The following is a 20070-nucleotide window of genomic DNA, read 5'->3' as shown; positions in this document are numbered from 1 at the left end:
CCACAGAACAGAAGCAGTTTCAGATGAGCATACTCTGATCTGGTGGCAGGGTCAAGACAATGGCTTGAACTTCCCAAGCCTTGTTCACTGTGGGCTGCAGAAAAGCACACAAATTAAAACGAACACTGGGCACATAGAGGTTCTTTCACCTCCTGTCCTGGACCTATCAAAGCTGTTTCACAAAGTAAATTCTTAAACAGCTGCTGTTCATGCTTGTGTTGCACAAGCACTTCTATTTCATGCAAGGAGATTTCCAAATCTTTCCCATTATGTCAGAAGAAACCTTTTAAAACCAAACGTAACATGACTCACAGAAGCTAGGGATCCTCCGACCCTTGGAAGGAGTGGTCGGATATTCACTCTTTCCCTCTCTGACAGATGGGAACATGCACGCAATTATTTACAATTAGGAAGATAGTCCATGGTTATGATATGCCCTAGTTATAAAGTAGGTTAACTAGAGGTTTTAAACAGTTCTTTTAACTTGCAAAATCTCTTAATCTCTCCAGTCTGTCTATATCCATGTCTTTTTAATCTCCATTTCATAAGTCCATCACTGTATTATCTAAATGTATATCTATTTAAAAAGCAGTTCTCAGATATTAGCAGGCAAGGATATCATTAACTTGCAATGTGGGTGAGAACATTGCTGTAATAACACAACACAGCAATAGCAGAATAACAAACAGGCTCTACTAGGTCATACACATAAAGCAGTTGGTAGAACATGCTAAATTGTTTCTCTTCTACTTGTATAACATATGATACCATTTTGTTATCATTGCACATAAGGATTTTGCAAAGGAGCATTTCAGCTATTAATTGCACTGATTTGGCAGATGTGGCTTTTTTATCTCACTCTTCATTCTACCATAACTAAGATACTGATACTTTTCTCCTTCTAACTGTATTTGGTCTAATCTCCTCTACTACGGATTTCAAATAACAGAATACTCTTCATGGGAAAAAAGAAGAGAAATCATGGCCCAAGACCAATGAACATGATGCACAGATGTTTTGTTTTGCCAACACTGTGCATTCTCTAGCAATTTAAGTATAAAGCGTCACACTCAATATTTTCTAAGTCTCAGACATTGCAGAATATCAAAGACTGAGATTGAATCATCAGTCTCTTTCCCATCTTTCTCATTATGTTTAAACTAGAGCAAAACATCCCTCCTCCAACACACTCACACTCAATTTGCACTATTAAATACTTCGGCATTGTAGGGCTTTATGATTTCTACATCTGCACAGCCACACACACATAAGCAATGGATCTATGAATGAGTTTTCAAGTCTGCCCTGGGATACCTAGCTGGCCAGGTCTGCAGATGGGAAGTCCCTATGTGCAGTCATTTAGAAAACCAGTTCCAGGAGAGACAACTTAGCTATGATGACATCCTAACGTGGCAGATCTAGACTGTAGGTGCCATGATGCTGGGCATCATATGAAAATATCAGGTGGGGCTTAGAATAGTACTGTTGTTGTTGTCCTGATATTCTGAGAACATGAAGAGGGTGACAGGAGTCAGAGCAGGTTCCTTTAGAGCAGTCAGTATAACTGGAAGAAACAGATAATTGTTAGAGCCCACACATACTTCAAGTATTATCACAAGACTGATGAGACCTCACAGAGCTCATCTTTGAAGGAGTAAGCTCTGAGTCTCAGAACATCTCCATTTTCACTCTTAAAGTGAGCTTGTTATGAGGAGGTAAAGCAGGAGGTCAGGAAATTAGATGAGACAGCTAATATTGAGTGCCTGAGTGTCCATCTGAGAATCTATACTTATTCCTAGAAGAAGGTACGGCTGAGCAGGATGAGTCAGGAATGTGACAGATAGCAACATCACATTGGTGAAGAATACAGATTGTTTCACTAGGGAAATGAACCTGAACACACAGAAACAGCTCTGCTAAGAGAATAGTCAAGACAAGTAAGTGGGGAGGAGAGAAATGAGACAAAGTGGACTTGTGATTGTACAGAAATCCAGATCAAAATTGTAGGTCACGCTCTAAGATGTCAGTCAATTGTTGCAGCCGTGTTAGATTTCAGTCAGTAAGTCTTTCTTCAAATAGGTTGAAGCCATACCGGGATTGTATCACTGGCATCAAGCAAATCCATTTAACTCCAGCTATGTCTTTTACAGTGAAATAACAGGATTGTTGAAAGATATGTCAAATTAAAACTAGGACTGCAGTATGTGAAACTATGGTCTCTGCTCTCTAGCTCTGATGGAGAGTTCTGAAGTCTGTTTTCAGTTGTCATAGGAGAGTATCACCAATCACATTCTGGAGTCTGGGATTCTGGGATTTTGAGGAAATGCTCTGTCATAGGTCTAAAGAAGGTAGAAAGATGCATTCCTTGTAATCCAATGCACTCCAAGATGGTAGATGCATAGTACATCACCAGCAAGTCTGCACACTCAGATCATCCATTCCTTAAGACCTTGACTACATCCAACAGTCTGCTTCTTTCTATTTGTTGAACCATGCTGTAAGACAGAGACATGCAATTCTTGGAAAAATAAACAAATCCTTCTTTTTCTTCCCCCTAAAATAATGAGGTGGAAAAGAGGACATTTGTAGATAATCCCAGCTGCTTTTCAAACTGCCCTTCTGCAGAACTGACCAAGAACATTTTGTTGTTTAGGCCATAAGAAGTCATCTATCAAAGCATCTATCAAAGTCTGTCTTTTATAAGTCAGCTTCCTTTCCAGCAAATGCTTGGAAGACACAAAGGCTAAAATAAGTGGTGGCTAGCTCCAGGAAGAAAACACAGATCCTTCAGCTAATCCAAGAGCTTCAATGAATTCGAATAATTATTCAGTGTAATTGAATGTGTGTTAGCTATGGCCACACTTATTTCTATGCAGTTGCATAAACTTACTGTAGTTGTGTGTGCCATGTGGTATTTACTATGATTTGAACAAAGGGCTCTAGAGAGCATTCTGCATTTAGCTCTGTGACAATAACGAGCAAAATAATGACTCAGGTGTGTTGAATATGTCATATCTCATTCTCTATCGTCTGGCACAAAGCTTAGTCATGTACTGTTCAGGTTGATGGGGCATTTGTCTGCAGGATGACTAAAGCATCAGACATACGTCGAGTTATAATTTTACCAAAGAACAACACTTGCACGCAGACAGATGTTTTCAGTGTTGCAAACGTTTTGTGAGAAAAATTCCATTATAGCTTAAAGGCTTTAAAAGATTGGGTAAGCATTGTGGAATTCGCTTCTTAACCAGACCTATCATTATAAATTAACCACACTTAGGAAATTTAAACACCTGTAAGTCCAAAACACTACTTAACTCTAAAATATTAAGAAATTATAAGTTAAAATTCCTGCTTTAACAGCTGAATTTTAAGTACTTCAGCAAATATTGCCTTTTCATATTTCCTGTTCTTAATTACACATGACTCAATGGTACTTTATTATAAGACTAAACTCTGAGTAGTATTTCTCAATTATAAGCAAAATATATATCCCCCTGCTATTGAAGCCAGCTTTCTATATGCTGATAATTAGATAAATTTACCTGTTAAAACCCCTTCTTGACCCAATTTTTAAATTCTTGTATATAAAAAAAATTATATCTTAATAGAATTACATAAATATTACAGCAAAAACTCATTGACCACAATCACAGAGGATTTTGTGGAGCCAATATAATACAGATATAATATTTTTATTACGATTGCCAATTTCTTTGATTCAATTAGGACATACACATGGAGTTCCCTAAGAACAACACAGCAGGCATCTCATTACCCTTAGTTAAAAATGGAAAAGACCAGACACCAGAAGCAGACTGAATGAAAACCTACTTGGCCAGAATCACCTTAGCCTCAATACTTGAAAATTTTCCTGTTTGCTGTGCCTAAAATGCAAACATATGATTAACTAGTCTTGATAACACATCATAAAGCAAAGTAGTGCCTCATAAACTGTTTTCATGGATGTATATCCTTTGTCATGTCTCCACCAATCTGGATGATACTGTTTCACTACAGCTGGTCTTATGTTTTTATGAAATAGTGTCCTGGTTTCAGCTGGGACAGAATTAATTTACTCCCTAGCAGCTGGCATAGTGCTGAGTTCTTTATCTCAGTTTTTAAAAGGAATTTTATTACTTTTCTCATTCTCTCCCCTATCCCAATGGGGTGGAACGAGTGAATGGCTGCATGGTGTTTAGCTGCCTGATAGTTTAAACCACAACACACAGAAACAACTTAGCTCACACACAGTTTTATATGCACACATACTAAAATAGCATTTAATGATGATGTGAAATCAATTGGAAGTCATAGCCAAGGAAAATGAATTTCTGTTATAAAGAGGATGATAATTTTGGAGTTGAGATCTGAAAAACACATAAATTTTAATATTAGACTTGAAAGCAGCCTGGAGTTAGAAAACAAATTAGAAAGCGTTTTTGAGGGCTTATTTATGATGCAGATAGGAAAGAAGTGCTCTGTTTGTGTGTCCTTGGGTGGCATGGTTTAGTGGGATGTGTCCCTGCCCATCGCAGAGGGGTTGGACCTAGATGATCTTAAGGCCCTTTCCAATCCAAACTATTTTATGATTCTATAATTCTATGACCATAAACATATTTCAGAAACATTGTCAAATGCATAGAAGAAATGAATGAGCAAGAGACATATTTGAATGCTACGTTTTACTGTTGCAACATGAGAAAAACAGAAAGACTGAACTTAAAGATACAGCTGATCTTACGTGTGCTGCGTTTCATTAAAAGCAGAAGCAGGCTCAAGCAAGCTTTTTTTTTCCTCTCCTTTTTTTTTTCTTTTTCTTTTTTAATAAAAAGCTAATAAGGGAGCACAAGAAAGCTGCCTGCAGTTATCATAGTCAAAATTTGACACTGACATAAAGATTAACACCTGCTATTTAGAGTAAAAGACATAATCACAGGTACTTATGTTGCTTATATCTTACCATGGTGTTTTTAGCTCTAAGAAGTAAAGCCAGCAGAATAAAATACTGAAGCTAAATTATGTTTTATTTTCCAGGACAAAACCACAGAGACTTCAGCCTAGTGAATCTCATATGTCACTGCTTGCTTTTCCTGTGATTCCTGGTGAAATCTTGCAGGACCCTGATTTTTTTATGAAGGTATTCACTAGTGAAATTCAGTCATCATAGAAGGCTGTTAGTGTTCTGATGGAAGATATGATGTCATTTGACTCAGAGACATTACAGACATATATGTTTCTGCTTTTCTGAGGAAGGACTGGCAATTATGTGGAGGTTTTATTGTCTTCATTCAGAATAGACTTTGAGCAAGAATTCAGATGTAGATCATATAGATGACTCCTTTGTAAAGAATTTTGAACTCCAGAGACCAGTTACACAAGTTGAATATTCAAGATATGGTGCCATACTAAAAAAAAACCAGAATACAGAAGCATTCAGGTTAGTTGAGCCCATTTTGACAAGTGGACACATGAGAGAGCTCTGTTGCTCTCAGCTAACTTTAGCAAATGACAATATAAATAAAGCAGCCCTCATTCTAGATCATCTGTTTTCTTCACTTCAGTTGAGAATTTGTGAGTCTTTTGCACTCACATGGGTTTTTTTGCAATTTGTTTACATTGAAACTTTCTGCATGTTTTATTATGAAAACTATGATGTTTGTTTGAGAAATCAGTAATCTCTGTAGGGCTTAAATATAAGGTATACAGTGGTTCAAAACTAATATCATAAATTAAGAAATTTAGATATTTCTAGATGGTTAACAAAATCTCTTGTGTAATAAAAATTTATTTGCTCACAAGGATTATGTCTTGATGTCCACTTAACAGCTCCCTTATCAAAGACCGGCTTGCTTAAACATATATCATACATTCAATTCAACTGACAAGAGAAAGTCTTTCAGTGAGCACCTGAAAATACTTTCTCTATTATATATCTTAGGCTGTGTAAAGTGATTCTAAATTTTGCCTTAATCACAAGCAGAATCAGGACCTTATCACCCAAGCAGAAGACCATTTTTACTCATCTGACTTAGGCATAAACAAATTCTCTCTTAGTTCTTAAGCTCTACTGACACAAGCTTGTTGCTCCAGGCTCTACATTTATTTGGTGACAGAAGCAAAAATCCCATTGAAAAAACTGTCACACAAAGTTTTTGCCACTGCAAAACGATAACAGAAATTACACTAGAGGGAAAGATATAGGGGAAACATACCAAAATAGAAACATGCTTTAGGGTGAAGACTTTAAAAGGATAATTAAGTTAAGTGGACATCTGTGCAAAGGTAACAGGAGAAATTCAGCAGATTTCTACAGAGCAGTGAAGTTTAGAAAGTTTAGGGAGGTTAGAAAGTTCTAGGAAGAAAATTAACTCTATCCCAGCCAAAACCAGAACATCAGAAAATGATGGAAGATTTTGCAAAAAATGAAGAAAGCGAAACGAGTGCAATTAGTTTTACAAAGATTTTTCTGTTAATATAGGTCACATAGAATCTGGCTCTCATCTGACACTAGACTAGATCAGTGACCTTAGAAATTGGAATCTGAATCAAGAAATTAAGCTTACAAACATACATTTAATACTTGGTTTCAATGGACCCTTAACACTGTTCTGTTTTTCACACTGGTGAGCGTGAGTGGTCAGACTCAGGAGGTAGGAATGTCAGCAAAATCTTCCCAGCAATATGCTGCCAATCTGCTTCCACAGTGGTGTACTGTTCCTCTGCTATCCTTCAATTGCCTGACCAAAGGGTGTTTGCCTATTGAAGCAGCCTGACATCCAGGGAAATTAAAACCAAAGCAAAGCTATCAAATTCTTCTATATTTGTTGCTGTGGTCAATCCATAAGTGGTTGTTTTGTACACAAGGAGCAGATCAAGCATCTCCTCTGTCATATAAACCTACTTTTTTTGGGAAAAATATGTTAGGAGAAGCCCACAGCTCTAGTAATGGAGAAAACCACAGGCAGAAATAAAACCAAATGGCAATGCAGGATTTTGGGCAAGAAAAGAATTGACCAGAAAAGAAAGAGGATATGTTAATTGAAGACTTATTTTTGCATTTGTCTATATGGACATGATCTCAGATTTTATAAAAATGCTACTTTTAGATACCATTTTCTTACCTAGACAATACGTTATAAAAATGTTTATAACAATTAATTACTTACTTTCTGGATACTTGTATCCTCAGTAAGGTACCTGAGCCTCAGATCAGAGTTCTGTTTCAACAGTTTTACAGTCATAGCATGCTTATTAAGGAGACCTTGTATTTCCAAGCAATCACTTTAGAAGCTTCACTACAAGAAAAGAATGTGCAAGAAGACTTGGTAAGATTAGTGTGCACAAGCAATGCCATGCATTAGGTACGCAGCAGAAGAAACCCAACTTGCACATTGAGTGTGACACAAACTGTGACAACAGTGCAAAGCCATCCTCCATTTGCAGTCCTTGCATACTCACTACAGGTCTAACTGGTAACCACGTACACCGTAGGTCTTGAAGCTCCACTGGTGTGACCTAAGGTCCTATGCAAAATGGCAGCAGAAAACTGTGTCTGCATAAGTCTTAACTATAGATAATGGTTGTTTTTTGACCATGTGGATTTTCTATCAGTACCTTTTTCCATTTATAATAAAAAGGGATTTTCTTACACATCAATCATAAAAGTGGTTTTAAAGCTTCAGGACACCAAATATCCAGGTAAATAATACCAAATTAAAATGTAAAATCTGTCACATACCCTTCTGCCCTCCACGCAGCGCTGGAGCTCAGGCTTCGCTAGCACAGCGTATTGGCAACCATGGGGCTGCCACGTTATTTCTCTCCAGTCACAGGTCCTGTTGTCAGAGCAGCTGAGGCAAGGGACAATCCACTGCCCTGGAAAACAGAAACGGGATGTCAATACCTCCTCTGCATTTTTGTGAATAGCTTTATTATAAAGCAGGCAAGATATTTTTGAGTATGCTGTCATGGGAGTTTTCCCTAAATTAAATGCCCCCAACCATTTGAAGAGACTTTCCTTCCTCTGTGTTATGCCCTGTTCATTTAGCTAGCATGGGAGGTTTCCCTTTCCCTGAAAGAGTTGCGAAGGCTCAAATCTGACAGTTGCTCGTGGGTTCATTTCTCAGTTCATCTTGTCTTTCTTGTAGCAGCTTGTCCTTTTTTCACAAAAGGGGTATGAGAAAGGGAAAGGGGGTTGAGGAGACTGAAGGCAAAAAGAAAATATCCGTATCCAGAAGGGCCTAAAGACAAGGTTCATTCTCATGTACAATTAAACATCTAAAAGTTGGGTTGTTGGCTGAAGTTAGACTTCAGGAGTCCCTTGAGAGAAAAATGGAACAAGAGAGACAATGACTTTCCCTCAAAAATACTGATTTCTTTGGTTTGTGAGAATTCAGAGGACTGTCCCAGACTACATGTATACATTTCAGAAGGTGAAAGTAAGGTCAGGTGAATAACCCATGTGATTTGTTAGAGCCTGATTTTCCTATTTTCAAAAATCATTTTCCAGACTAGGAGCATAAAGTGGAATTACCAGAAGTCAGTGGGGTTTAGGCACCTCTTGCCTAAGGTTGAGTTGTTTTGTTATGTTAGTTTTCTAAAGCATTAATTTACAAAATCCTACTGGAAGTCTGAGGGATTTAACTTCTGAAGGAAGACAGAAAACTTTTGAGATACCTTTTATTTTCAAGTCAACACAAGGAACACTTTTTTCTAGCCCATACAAGTGCACCTTCCTAACAATATCTCCCAACGCCTATGTAGCTCTGTCAGCAAAACCTGCTTTAGCTCTGATTAAAGGAAGAGTGCAGGGGCCCTGAGGTCCCTGTGTCAATGCTATTAGGTCTCCCTAGCACAGCCAGGTTTCTCACTGCAGCCCATCAAACAGCTCCAAAAGCAAATGTTTGCAGAGTAGGCCTGGTCTTAGTGCTTGTGACCATCACTGCCACCAGACAGCAAATGGGTGAGCTTTGCTGTGTGTGATACATTGATGCTACACAGGAAGCCACAGCAAAAAAAACAGGCTATGAGTGCCTATCAACACTTATCAGGTCTGGGACAGAGTGGGAGGCGGAGTGAAGCAACCCTGAGGATGACAGTGGCCTTGGGGGAGTCAGCTGCTAATTTGGGCAGAAGGCAATTTCCAGGGAGGCAGCGTGCGCATACGATGAGCACAAGCCCCATGTGAATATGTTTTGGTAGGCGGCAGGGTGAGTTGACTCAGCAGATAAAGAAGTCCATATAAATAAAACCATCAAGAACTGGTACATCTAAGGGCAGAATGTATGCCACAATGCTACGGGAAGATAACCCATATATATATATATATATTCCATACATATATTTCATATCTTTGTGCACAAGTCCATGGGACGTGATGAAATACATCTGTGGGTCCTGAGGGAGCTGGAAAATGAAGTTGCTAAGCCACTGGCCATCATATCTGAAAAATCATGGCAGTCAGGTGAAGTTCCTGATGACTGGAAAAAGGGAAATATAACCCCCATTTTCAAGAAGGGGAAAATGGATGACCCGGGGAATTACAGACCAGTCAGTCTCATCTCTGTGCCTGGCAAAATCTGGGAGCAGATTCTCCTGGAAAGCATGCTAGAGCACATGAAAAACAACAAGGTGCTTGGTGACAGCCAGCAGGGCTTTACTAGGGGGAAATCCTGCCTGACCAATTTGGTGGCCTTCTATGATGGGGCTATGGAACTGACGGACAGGGGTGGAGCAGTTGGTGTCATCTACCTGGACTTGTGCAAAGCGTTTGACACTGTCCCACACAACATCCTTGTCTCTAAATTGGAGAGACATCAGTTTGATAGAAGGACCACTCAGTGGATAAAGAACTGGCTGGATGGCCACACACAAAGAGCTGTGGTCAATGGCTCAATGTCCAGCTGGAGACCAGTAACGAGTGGTGTCCCTCAGGGATCGGTGTTGGGACCGGTCTTGTTCAACATCTTTGTCGGTGACATGGACAGTGGGATTGAGTGTGCCCTCAGCAAGTTTGCCGATGACACCAAGTTGTGTGGTTCTGTTGATACGCTGGAGGGAAGGAATGCCATCCAGAGGGACCTTGACACGCTTGTGAGGTGGGCTGATGCCAACCTCATGAAGTTTAACCATGACAAGTGCAAGGTCCTACACCTGGGTTGGAGCAATCCCAGGCACAGCTACAGGTTGGGCAGAGAAGAGATTCAGAGCAGCTCTGCAGAGAAGGACTTGGGGGTGTTGGTTGATGAGAAAATGATGCAGTTTCAATGTCTGCTTGCAGCCCAGAAAGCCAACTGCATCCTGGGCTGCATCAAATGAGCGTGACCTGCAGGTCGAGGGAGGTGATCCTACCCCTCTACTCTGCTCTTGTCAGACCTCACTTGAAGTACTGTGTGCAGTTCTGGTGTCCTCAACATAAGAAGGACATGGAACTCTTGGGACAAGTCCAGAGGACGGCCAAGAGGATGATCAGGGGACTGGAACACCTCCCATGTGCAGATAGGCTGAGAAAGTTGGGGCTGTTCATCCTGGAGGAGAGAATGCTCTGTGGAGACCTCATAGCAGCCTTCCAGTATCTGAAGGGGGCCTACAGGGATGCTGGTGAGGGACTCTTCATTAGGGACTGTAGTGATAGGGCAAGGGGTAGCGGGTTCAAACTTAAACAGGAGAGGTTTAGATTGGATATAAGGAAAAAGTTCTTTACTGTGAGGGTGGTGAGTCAGTGGAACATGCTGCCCAGGGAAGCTGTGAATGCTCCATCCCTGGCGTTGTTCAAGGCCAGGTTGGACAGAGCCTTGGGTGACATGGCTTAGTGTGAGGTGTCCCTTCCCACGACAGGGGGGTTTGAACTAGATGATCTTAAGGTCCATCCTTAAGATGATCTTGGGTCCTTTCCAACCCTAACTGTTCTATGATTCTATATGGGATTATAACCCACAGCAGCCTCATCTGCTCTGAAGCTTTTTTTCTGCGCAGAATATGCTCACCCCACTCTCAGCTACACATGCAGATGACATGGAGGAAATAATGGCAGACTGATCCTAAACACTGGCTTCACCACCCTGTGGGGCAGTGAACATAAACCAGCTCCCCTGGTTCCCACTGGTGTGGGTGCTTCCTGAAGGCTGCTGCCAGGCAAACAGCCTGGTTCAAGATCGAAGGAGGAACTCTCAGGACAATGGTGGTAGGTAAGGGAGATGGAGCTGCCCAGGTCTCCTTGCTCGGATGAGTGTCAGACTTGCATTGTCTGTGTTCTAATCACCAAGCTGTTTGTCCTTAAGGACAATGTTCCCTGTAATGGTCTTACCAGCTGAGGATCACTTCAAACTTCAGAATTCATTAGGACAGGAAAATAATATCACTGTAACCTAGCAATTTCTTGTGGGAGAAGAGGTTGTGGCCTCCTGGCCACCACTGGGACCAGGCATGCTTTGATACTGTAAGATTTTTATCTCCACTTGTGGACCTTGCCCTTAGTTCCCTCTGCACCTCCTTTGCAACTCATGACTAAAGGGTCATTCCCAGCTCCATAGCAGTTGTATGAAGAAACTGAAAAGTGCAGGGTCTCAAGACACACAGTAATAGGTGTCATGCAAGTATCTTTTACTGTTCTGTACCTTTTGAGTAACAGAGCATGGACAGAATAGTTGATTGGTTTAAGGTCTGGACTCTACTGTAAAGTGCTTCATAAATGAGCTGAAAGTTGTTTTCAGCAGTGGTTTATATTTAAATTATATGAAAACTGGGCAGTTCTTTCCCTGACGTTGTAGTTTTTCTTTCAAGCCAAATACATAAAAGTTCTGGCAATGTTTACAACATCTGAGATCCCTAATTTTACTGAATTTTCTTAACATCCCATATATTTATGAGCTAATCTGGTTTTAGGTAATAAACTAGAAAAGTAGAACTATATAAAATGAATATTAAGAAGCTGAAACATTTGAACAATAAAAGTTTAAACTTTGGCAACTGAAAGTGATAAGTACTTTTTGAAAAACAACTTTCAAATACTTTGGTTTATATAGAATAGCTCTCTAGGTACATTAAGAAAAAATATGTCAGTTTTTGGCATATGCTAAAGGTTAGTGGCAATTGTAAAAAAATTATAGAACAAGGATATATGGAGATAAACTCAAGTTTATAGGAAGCACTGACATTTACTGCTAACAAAATAGTTGCAGGTTTTATATTTATATGGATTTTTTAAAATTGTGTGTAAATTTATGCATTTTTAATCCAATTATTATGAACTTTTCCTATAGTAACTTCACAACAATTAGTCAATGTATTCTTAACATTTAAAAATAAGATTGTGTTGAAAGATGAAATGAATCACATATATAAAAGAAGAAGAAATACTGCAAACAATCAATATCAGTTTGGGAATTAAGATTATTTTCTATTAAAATTATAACTTGCTTTTTCACCATTTATATAAGGCAGCAGCACGCAAAGTAGCTTTCAGCACCACTTCAACCAATTTTGTGGTGCTCTGGTAATTGGCCCTACCAGGCCAGGGAAAGTTTACCTGCTATTCAGTGAAAGAGAGCAGGAGAGAGCTGCTGTTAGTTTATTCACAAATTAAACACAGATAAAAGCAAAATTTTATAGAAACTCATGAGTTTTCCACAGGAAGAGTGAAAGTAAACTGGATTTTTGGCTCATCAGAGCAATTTATCATCTCATGTATAAATCTTCTCCTTAACATATGAGATTAAATGTTGCCAGTACTTCCAAAAACAGCTCTCTTAAAAAGGCATGAAAAGAAATATACTTTCAAAATAATTCATTGATCTGTGTACCTTGTATTAAAATGTATTAGTCCAAAGTTGAAAGTTTTAACCAGTAAAGATAGTTTTGTTTCTCCTTTTAGCCTCTTTTGTTTTTATTCAATCTTTCCCACTGGTATAGCCACACATACACAACTTATGCTTTTAAGAGCAAAATCAAAGTTTTCCAATAATGCTAAACAGTTATTCATATAAAAGGAAAAAAATTATTTTCTAAACTGACAACTCAGATTTTAAATACTCAACCAAAACTAATGCTAAAGATAGTTTGATGATTTATGACTAGTTTAATTTTAGATTTGGTGTCTATTTGGCACACTAAGACTTTGAAAAATGTTTTCTCTAAGACTTTGCTGTAGATTCCTTTAGCTTTTAGCTGCACTCATGAAAAACAAAACTGAAATTACTTTTAAAGGACACAATTTTGTTGCTACAGAGTAAAGGCCCTTAGGCCTACAGTCTTACTTTCGAACTGAAATTTACTCCTTGTAACTAAAGAAGACACTCGCTTGAGCATCAGTTTATGTATCTGCTGGACCCCAATCCAGATAGCTGTTGAACACAAAAAGAGAGAGCTCACACACAATTATGTTAAACTGGATATGCAGTAAATGTGGAAAGTGGAATACAACTAAAACACACATGTCCTCCCAGCAGCAAAGTAAATCTGTGATCTCTTACCATATTCTGTAATTACCTGCAAACCAAATTTCCAGAGTGCACCAGTGTGATTCACCTGCAGTGACTTAGTACAACTTGGGGTTCTCGTGGTATCTATCAATTATATCTCTCTCTCTGAGGAGCCAAGCACACAGTTGATGCTTGTTGGCTTATTTATTATTGATAATACAGCAATACTGAACAGAGAGCTAATGTTCCTGTGATAACTTCATTCAAGGTCTGTTGAATCAAAAGGAATTTTCAGACAGAAAAAGGTTTTTAATAGCTATAAGAATCATAATTTCATTCCATAATCTAAACAAGATGGAAAGACAGAACTTTCCCATGTGGAATAGTCAAAAAGGGAGAGAGAGATGGTGTAAATTAAGTGCATATTTGGTAAGATACAGAGCTTCCTCAAAAGAATAGTGCCATGGTGACTAAGACAGGAGGAAGCCAGTTCCCTGAACTACTGTCTGTGTACTGCATCAAAGGACTAGAAATGAGGCATGAAATCCTGGTTGTATTGAATTGCAAAGCAGACTGCTGTTTTACCATTAATCTTACCACTAATGTCGGAGGAACCAGAGTTTCATCTCTATCTCTCCTGCTGTGCCTCACCCTCTGTAGGCACAAACATAAGCTTTTGCCAGCGCAGCTACATTTTAAAGTGGTAGTACCTCAGCGCCCCTATACAACTAACCTGTTCCCTGGCATAAGGTCAGTGTATGACACTGCCTTACTTCTGCAGAAGTTTTGAGCTTTCTTCTGAGAGGAAATGACATTGCTTGGCTTCTCTGAACATTTATTTAAGTAAAAGAGATGTTGCTGCTTCAGCTGGGAATTTACAATTGCTCCCACATGTGTTAGGAAAATGCTCACTGCCAGGATTCGGATCTCACTTGGCTGTTACAAATTTGGAATGATTTTCCACAAAAAACCCATGCTTTCCAGTTCCAGTTGGAAGTTGTGACGTACATTAAAACTATACAGCCATTTTTGTTGCCAGATACTGCAAACCCCAGTTCTAGGCTCATTAGATACCTCTTGGCAATCTTTGTTTTATATGCACAAATTATTCTTCCCTGTTTAATATACTTGCCCTTTGAGATTACTTCTCCTGAAGTTTGTTTCCATTTTAATTGTGCATATTATTCACAATAAGGCTGCAAAAGAATATTTTATATTCAGCTTTATTTTGCTAGATGCATTATTCAAAAGAAACATGTTATATATCAGGAGAAACAGTTTATCTGCCCCAAAAGGACTCTACTGTGGATTTGGTTTGGGTTTTCTAGTCAGAAACATTATGTCCTGATATAGTAGCATAAGATGGGTTGTGCTTATTATTCACAATTTGCTTTGTGATTAAAATACACTACTTCTCCTTTGTGCATTCCATTCTTATAACAAAAGTTAATATATGCATCTGTTTCACACAAAGTGATGTATTCAGGCAGTTCCCATATCCCTTTTATTTTGTGTTGCTTATTCTGTGATTGTTCAAATTTATTGCTGTGAGAAGCTGTTCCTATCTACGGCAAGATAAAAAATAGAGTTTAGCAGACCATACAGGAGTGTGGGGTCGTTTTTCATTTGTCTAACAAAGAATTAAACATAATTTATTGTTGTCTAATCCAGCAACAACTTCAGCTATAAAATTGCATACCCGAGTAGTCCTGTGGAATACTCAGATTTGTTAAAGTACACTTGCATAAAACTTCATGCAGCTGTGACCTAAACATGACAAGCTGTTGTAAGCTGGATTCTCACTAAACCAAAGAGATATCTTGGTTGTATTGGGTACTATATAATGTTTGGTTTGTCCATCTTGTTTTTAAGGTATCAATATGTGCAAAACCACATACTTTACTGCTTGACTATTTCTGAGTTTCCTGTATAGAAGTTGAAATATAAAATTCAAATGGATCATAATGTTGTATTCTTTTCCTAAAGCTAATTTTTGTTTTTAGTAGATAATCCCTTCCATTTAGAATAAAGCATTTTCATTTAAAACGGGTTTTGTTGGACATATTTCAGTGCATTTTAAAGGCTACATGATAATAATACAAGCAGTAGTAGGTAACTGATTAGTTATCTGCCTAATTGTGAACTAAAAATTGTCACAAACTAACTTGATTTTTAAAATCTGCAACTTTTACAAGTAGTTAGCTAAATTTACTGTATGTAGGTTAGTGCATGTCCACAGAACAGAGGAAACGTTGCTTCTAGTTTTACTTTGATGAGGTGCAAGAATTAATTTTCAGAAGAAACAGGATTAACTGCAAACCTTTTGTGTCTCCAGCTTCACATGTCTTAAACATCGTCTGTGAAATTGCTGAGAGGTATTCACGAGACAGAGGCTGCAAGCCACAGGACTCCTCGGGACGAATTCGAGAACCACAGTCCTGAATTAAAAGGAAATCTGTGAAAATGACAGTACTGCACCCATCCATATGACTTTGAAATCCTCTTCAAGTACATTTAAAGAGAAGTTATTTGAGGTTGGTTCTGCAACTCATTAATCCTTTGCTTTTCCACTATATTTTTAATATGAAATTTTGAATCCTTTTTCCAGTCAGACAATGGATTTGTAATAAATTATCACAATCCACAGTAAATGTATAAGATGCTACATGTGCTAAAGGTACAAGGAAAATTTTTAAGCCAAACATATATAATATTCATGTATGTTATGTTGTCTATAGTTAGTGTACAAGCTTTACCTATTTGACCTCAGTAAATTTTGTACACACATTTGCAGTCATATGGAATACATTTCTGTGATAAATTGTTCCATGTGAGCTTCAGGAGATAGAGATGCATAAAGGAAAAGAGAAAAAAAAAATCAAGGGGAAAATATTTGAGCTAGTAAAATGTTTTGTAAAAGAAAGTTGTGGCCCTTTCTGGCCAAATGGAATATTAGTCACAGTAATGTTCAAGAATTCAAAAGTTCCCTTTTTAAAGAACTGCATATGCTTAGAACCACTAATTCTTTACAAACTAACTACACAAATGGAAACACTCTTGGACTGGAGTGTTTTCATTCTGAGTAGAAGCATTCTTGAAACCTAGAAGAAGATGTAATTTCTCCAAAAAGAAAAAAGAAAATATTTCATTGTTCCTTTCTTCACCAAAGTATGCTGATTTCTATTATTATTTTCTAAAAATATATTAAAGTTAATTTGGCAACTGCCATGTGATATGTGCCACTTATACAGATGGAGATACAAATCCACCCTGAAATTCAGTAAATAGTGGTGAGTCTTGAATATGCAATCAAACCCAAAGTGAAATAGTTGTCTCAGAATTATTCTGATCTCATTAAATTCCATGGTGGGAGAAAAAAGAAAAAGTAAAAAAATAACATAAAATCTTCCCACTGACTTTGAAGGGTGAAGGCCACTTTTATGCATAAAAAGTCAGATACATGGTAGTTATGTGTGGGTTCCTTGTACAGTTGTCCCGTTCTCTGCTTAATGCACTATAACTAGGGAAGATTTGACTATTACAAAAAAATGAACAGCACAGTATCTTTTAGTGTTAAACTGTGATGCTGTCTTGGAGCCTCTGGGTCTGGACACACTGTACAGCTATTTGACAGTATTACTCCAACTAACATTAACATCAGAAAGCAAAACAATTTGCACAGGACTTCACAAGAAAGCCTGAAATTCCCGAATGTGCTGCCAACATAGTGCCATAAAATAACAGGGATTTTCTTGTTCATACCTCTGCTCAGGCTATGTGTTTAAACAAACAAAAATTGATTTTGATTCCCTGGATGATATTATTAACAACAGTTTAATGTGGCTGGTTAATTACTAATCACAATAAATATGCAGGTCAAACTACATCACCAACTCCCTTCAACTCTATTGTGTTTTCGCAGTATGCAAGCCATGAATTTTAAAGGACACTGCATGTGTTTAATGCGCAATTCACGTCTAAAACTATATGGTCATGAAAGATTGTAAATCACTGAACAAGCCTCATTTGCTTCATGTTTCCTTTTGTAGAAGACCAATACTTTATCATCATTATTGACATATTTAATATAATGCACAAAATTAATCTATGGCAGGTACAGATTTACTGCAGCTCTACCAATGCATGGCACATTAAGGGCTTTTCTAACTGCCTGAAGACATTTTTAGAGTTTTCTTCAGGTGCTGCAATGATATGAGATTGTTTTTGCCTTGCCCAAAGATGAAACACCTTGTGATCTTAAGTATGTTTACAAATGATCACTCATGGCAAAGATGAGAGCCAGACGTAAACTTAAATGATAGCTCTTGCTCTCTGTCTCTTCTTCCTGCAAACCTTCACTTTTAAAAGGCAGACATAAAAAGCCCCTTGAGATGTCTGGACTGGAATCAAAAGAAAAATTCCCCTGCATTATGTACTTCAGTGCACAGTTAGAACTGACATTTCTAAGACTGGTTTGGCATTTTACTAGTAAACTTTCTTTTATCTTTGCAGAAGATTTTCTGGACTCCAGCAAATAAAAGAGGAATAAAGCTTTGCTCTGTACATCTAGAGAGCTTTCAGTCAGCATCAGCTGACAGTTAGAGTGAACATTTCCATCTGCTGTGTGAAAAAAAATAAAATTGTTTCTGTTCAGACCAGACTATAGTAAACTTAATTCTTCATAAAATTTTAGCCTTTAAGAGATCGCATAGATGTTTGAGCCTGCTGCTTTACAGTTCTCTCAAATTAGTACTTTGGCAGTATTAATGCATATGTTATTTAATTTATTTATAGCTTAGGTACCGCACTTGTTTCCTCTCAGTTATGTACTAATGCATACTCATACATATAAACAAACATAGATTCATTCAAGTGTACATAAATATTTAAGAAAAATTCCTGGTTTAAAGTCATATAGATGTGTGTGATAGAGTAAGAGACATAACCAATGCCTTTATAAAGATGATCCACACTCATGCAGCTATTATCATGGCCTGAATGTCATATAGATAATACCACTGTAGTTGCAGTTATGCTTTAGATTAAGAGATCTAACTTAACTATTAATGGATTTTAAACTGTTGTACCTTTTTACCACCTCCACACTAATGAAAGAATGATTACCCTGAAACTGCAGTAACTGCCAACAGATCATCCCCATAAGCTTCCATCAAACTGGAAGCAGTTAAAAGGAGGGAAGATTAAAAGCCCATGACTTTCCTGGGAAAAGTCACATAGACTGGGGACAAATTGCTCATCTGTGTTTGTTTGAATGGTCAGTGCTGCAACGGTGACAGTGAACAACATAACAATAATAAAAGCACTTTTAGCATCTACGGCTGCTGCAGTCAGCTCAAGAAGTCATTTTAAAATAGGAAGATAGGGTTTTCAGAATTTTTCCAGAACAACTCAAATCTGTTACTCAAAGCTGATGCCAAAACTATTATCTTCAGTGGACGTAGATTTATGTTAATGAAATGAATGCTGTGGAAACTCCTACCCAGGATGTCTGTATCAAGGATCTGTACTCAGCTTTCTCAGTAAAAGTCTGTTTGGTTTTTTTTTGTATTAAATGTCCCAGCAGTCAATGGGAATGGTGGCCCAACACTTCAAAAACCATGTAATTTCTCCTTAGCTATTCATGTCTGAAATAGCACCCAGCCCAAACCACTGAAGGCTACCCCTACCAGACTAATAAAGGATCCACATATCAGAATGTTTTAAACTAAGCAGCAGGAGAAACATAGCTAAACACACAGGAATTCATTTTAGCATTGCACACAACCAACATATAGCCAAAATCCTGCATAGTTTTAATATCCAGAGCCCCAAGTGTCTGGGAACTAGTGGATGAGGTAAACCTCACTCAATAATTCTCAACAAAGAAGGCAGGAGACCATCCATCGAGCTCTGCCCCTGCTGTCCTTCAACCAGTGTTGCGCATCAGACCAGCAGGTCACCCAGTCACCTCCCTTAAGGCACTACAACTCTGCCTCATCTTATGCTGCTGCCAGGACTGCCTTACTTTTTTTGACTGTTCACATTTTAGACATGACAGAACAAATTTTCCTGTGACAGAGATAATTTTGAAAGCTTTCCTGTTGGCCTTTGTAGGCTTAACTTTATTTGATCTGGTTCTATTTAAGCTGACCCAAGTTTCTCATTAAATCCTTTCATGTCTCTTTAAGTCCATTTTTTCTAGTATTTTAAACATGACCAAAACTGGAAGAAAAGTGATTAAAAATGATGCTATGGAAGGAATTCTAATAAAATTAGTCAAAGAGTGAGCTCATGAAATAGTGAAATTTTATCTTATTGCTCAGGAATAAATTATGAGCAGATGGATTAGTTTCACTCTATCAACTTTATTAATATGGCAGTAATAAATGAAGGAACAGTTGGCATATTGAATTCTATTCAACCATCTCCCTCTGTCCAGCTGCAGTGATAGATGAATCTCTGAAGATTCAGGGGCTCAGGCTGGTTCAGTTCAGCACCCAAATTAACTAGACTGAGCTGAAACTTGTGGGTGTACAAAATAGGTCTAGAAAGCTCTAACAAAGAGCAAGGCACTCTCCCCAGAAATTTTAGTTCACTCCTGCATTTGGCTGGGGAGCAATGACTATTACTATTCATCAAGCACTAAGAC

General features: G+C 38.1%; 1 protein-coding gene across 4 annotated transcripts in view; it reads right to left on the bottom strand.

Moving 5' to 3' along the window:
* Positions 1–20070, bottom strand: part of CPED1 (cadherin like and PC-esterase domain containing 1) — a 157436-nt gene that overhangs the window by 14027 nt on the left and 123339 nt on the right. For all 4 annotated transcript variants that reach the window (XR_004080177.2, XM_031046312.2, XM_031046314.2 and 1 more), the window contains exons 18-19: positions 15742–15859; positions 7742–7878 (exon numbers count right to left, since the gene is read on the bottom strand). Coding sequence is in view for 3 of the 4 variants with exons in the window: in XM_031046312.2 (XP_030902172.2) it covers positions 7742–7878; positions 15742–15859 (255 nt within the window). In the remaining variant the exon portion in view is untranslated. The remainder of the gene's footprint in view (positions 1–7741; positions 7879–15741; positions 15860–20070) is intronic.

This window comes from Melopsittacus undulatus, chromosome 5 (assembly GCF_012275295.1).
Source record: "Melopsittacus undulatus isolate bMelUnd1 chromosome 5, bMelUnd1.mat.Z, whole genome shotgun sequence".
NCBI classification, from domain to species: Eukaryota; Metazoa; Chordata; class Aves; order Psittaciformes; family Psittaculidae; genus Melopsittacus; species Melopsittacus undulatus.
This window is presented reverse-complemented; position numbering and strand designations above follow the sequence as displayed.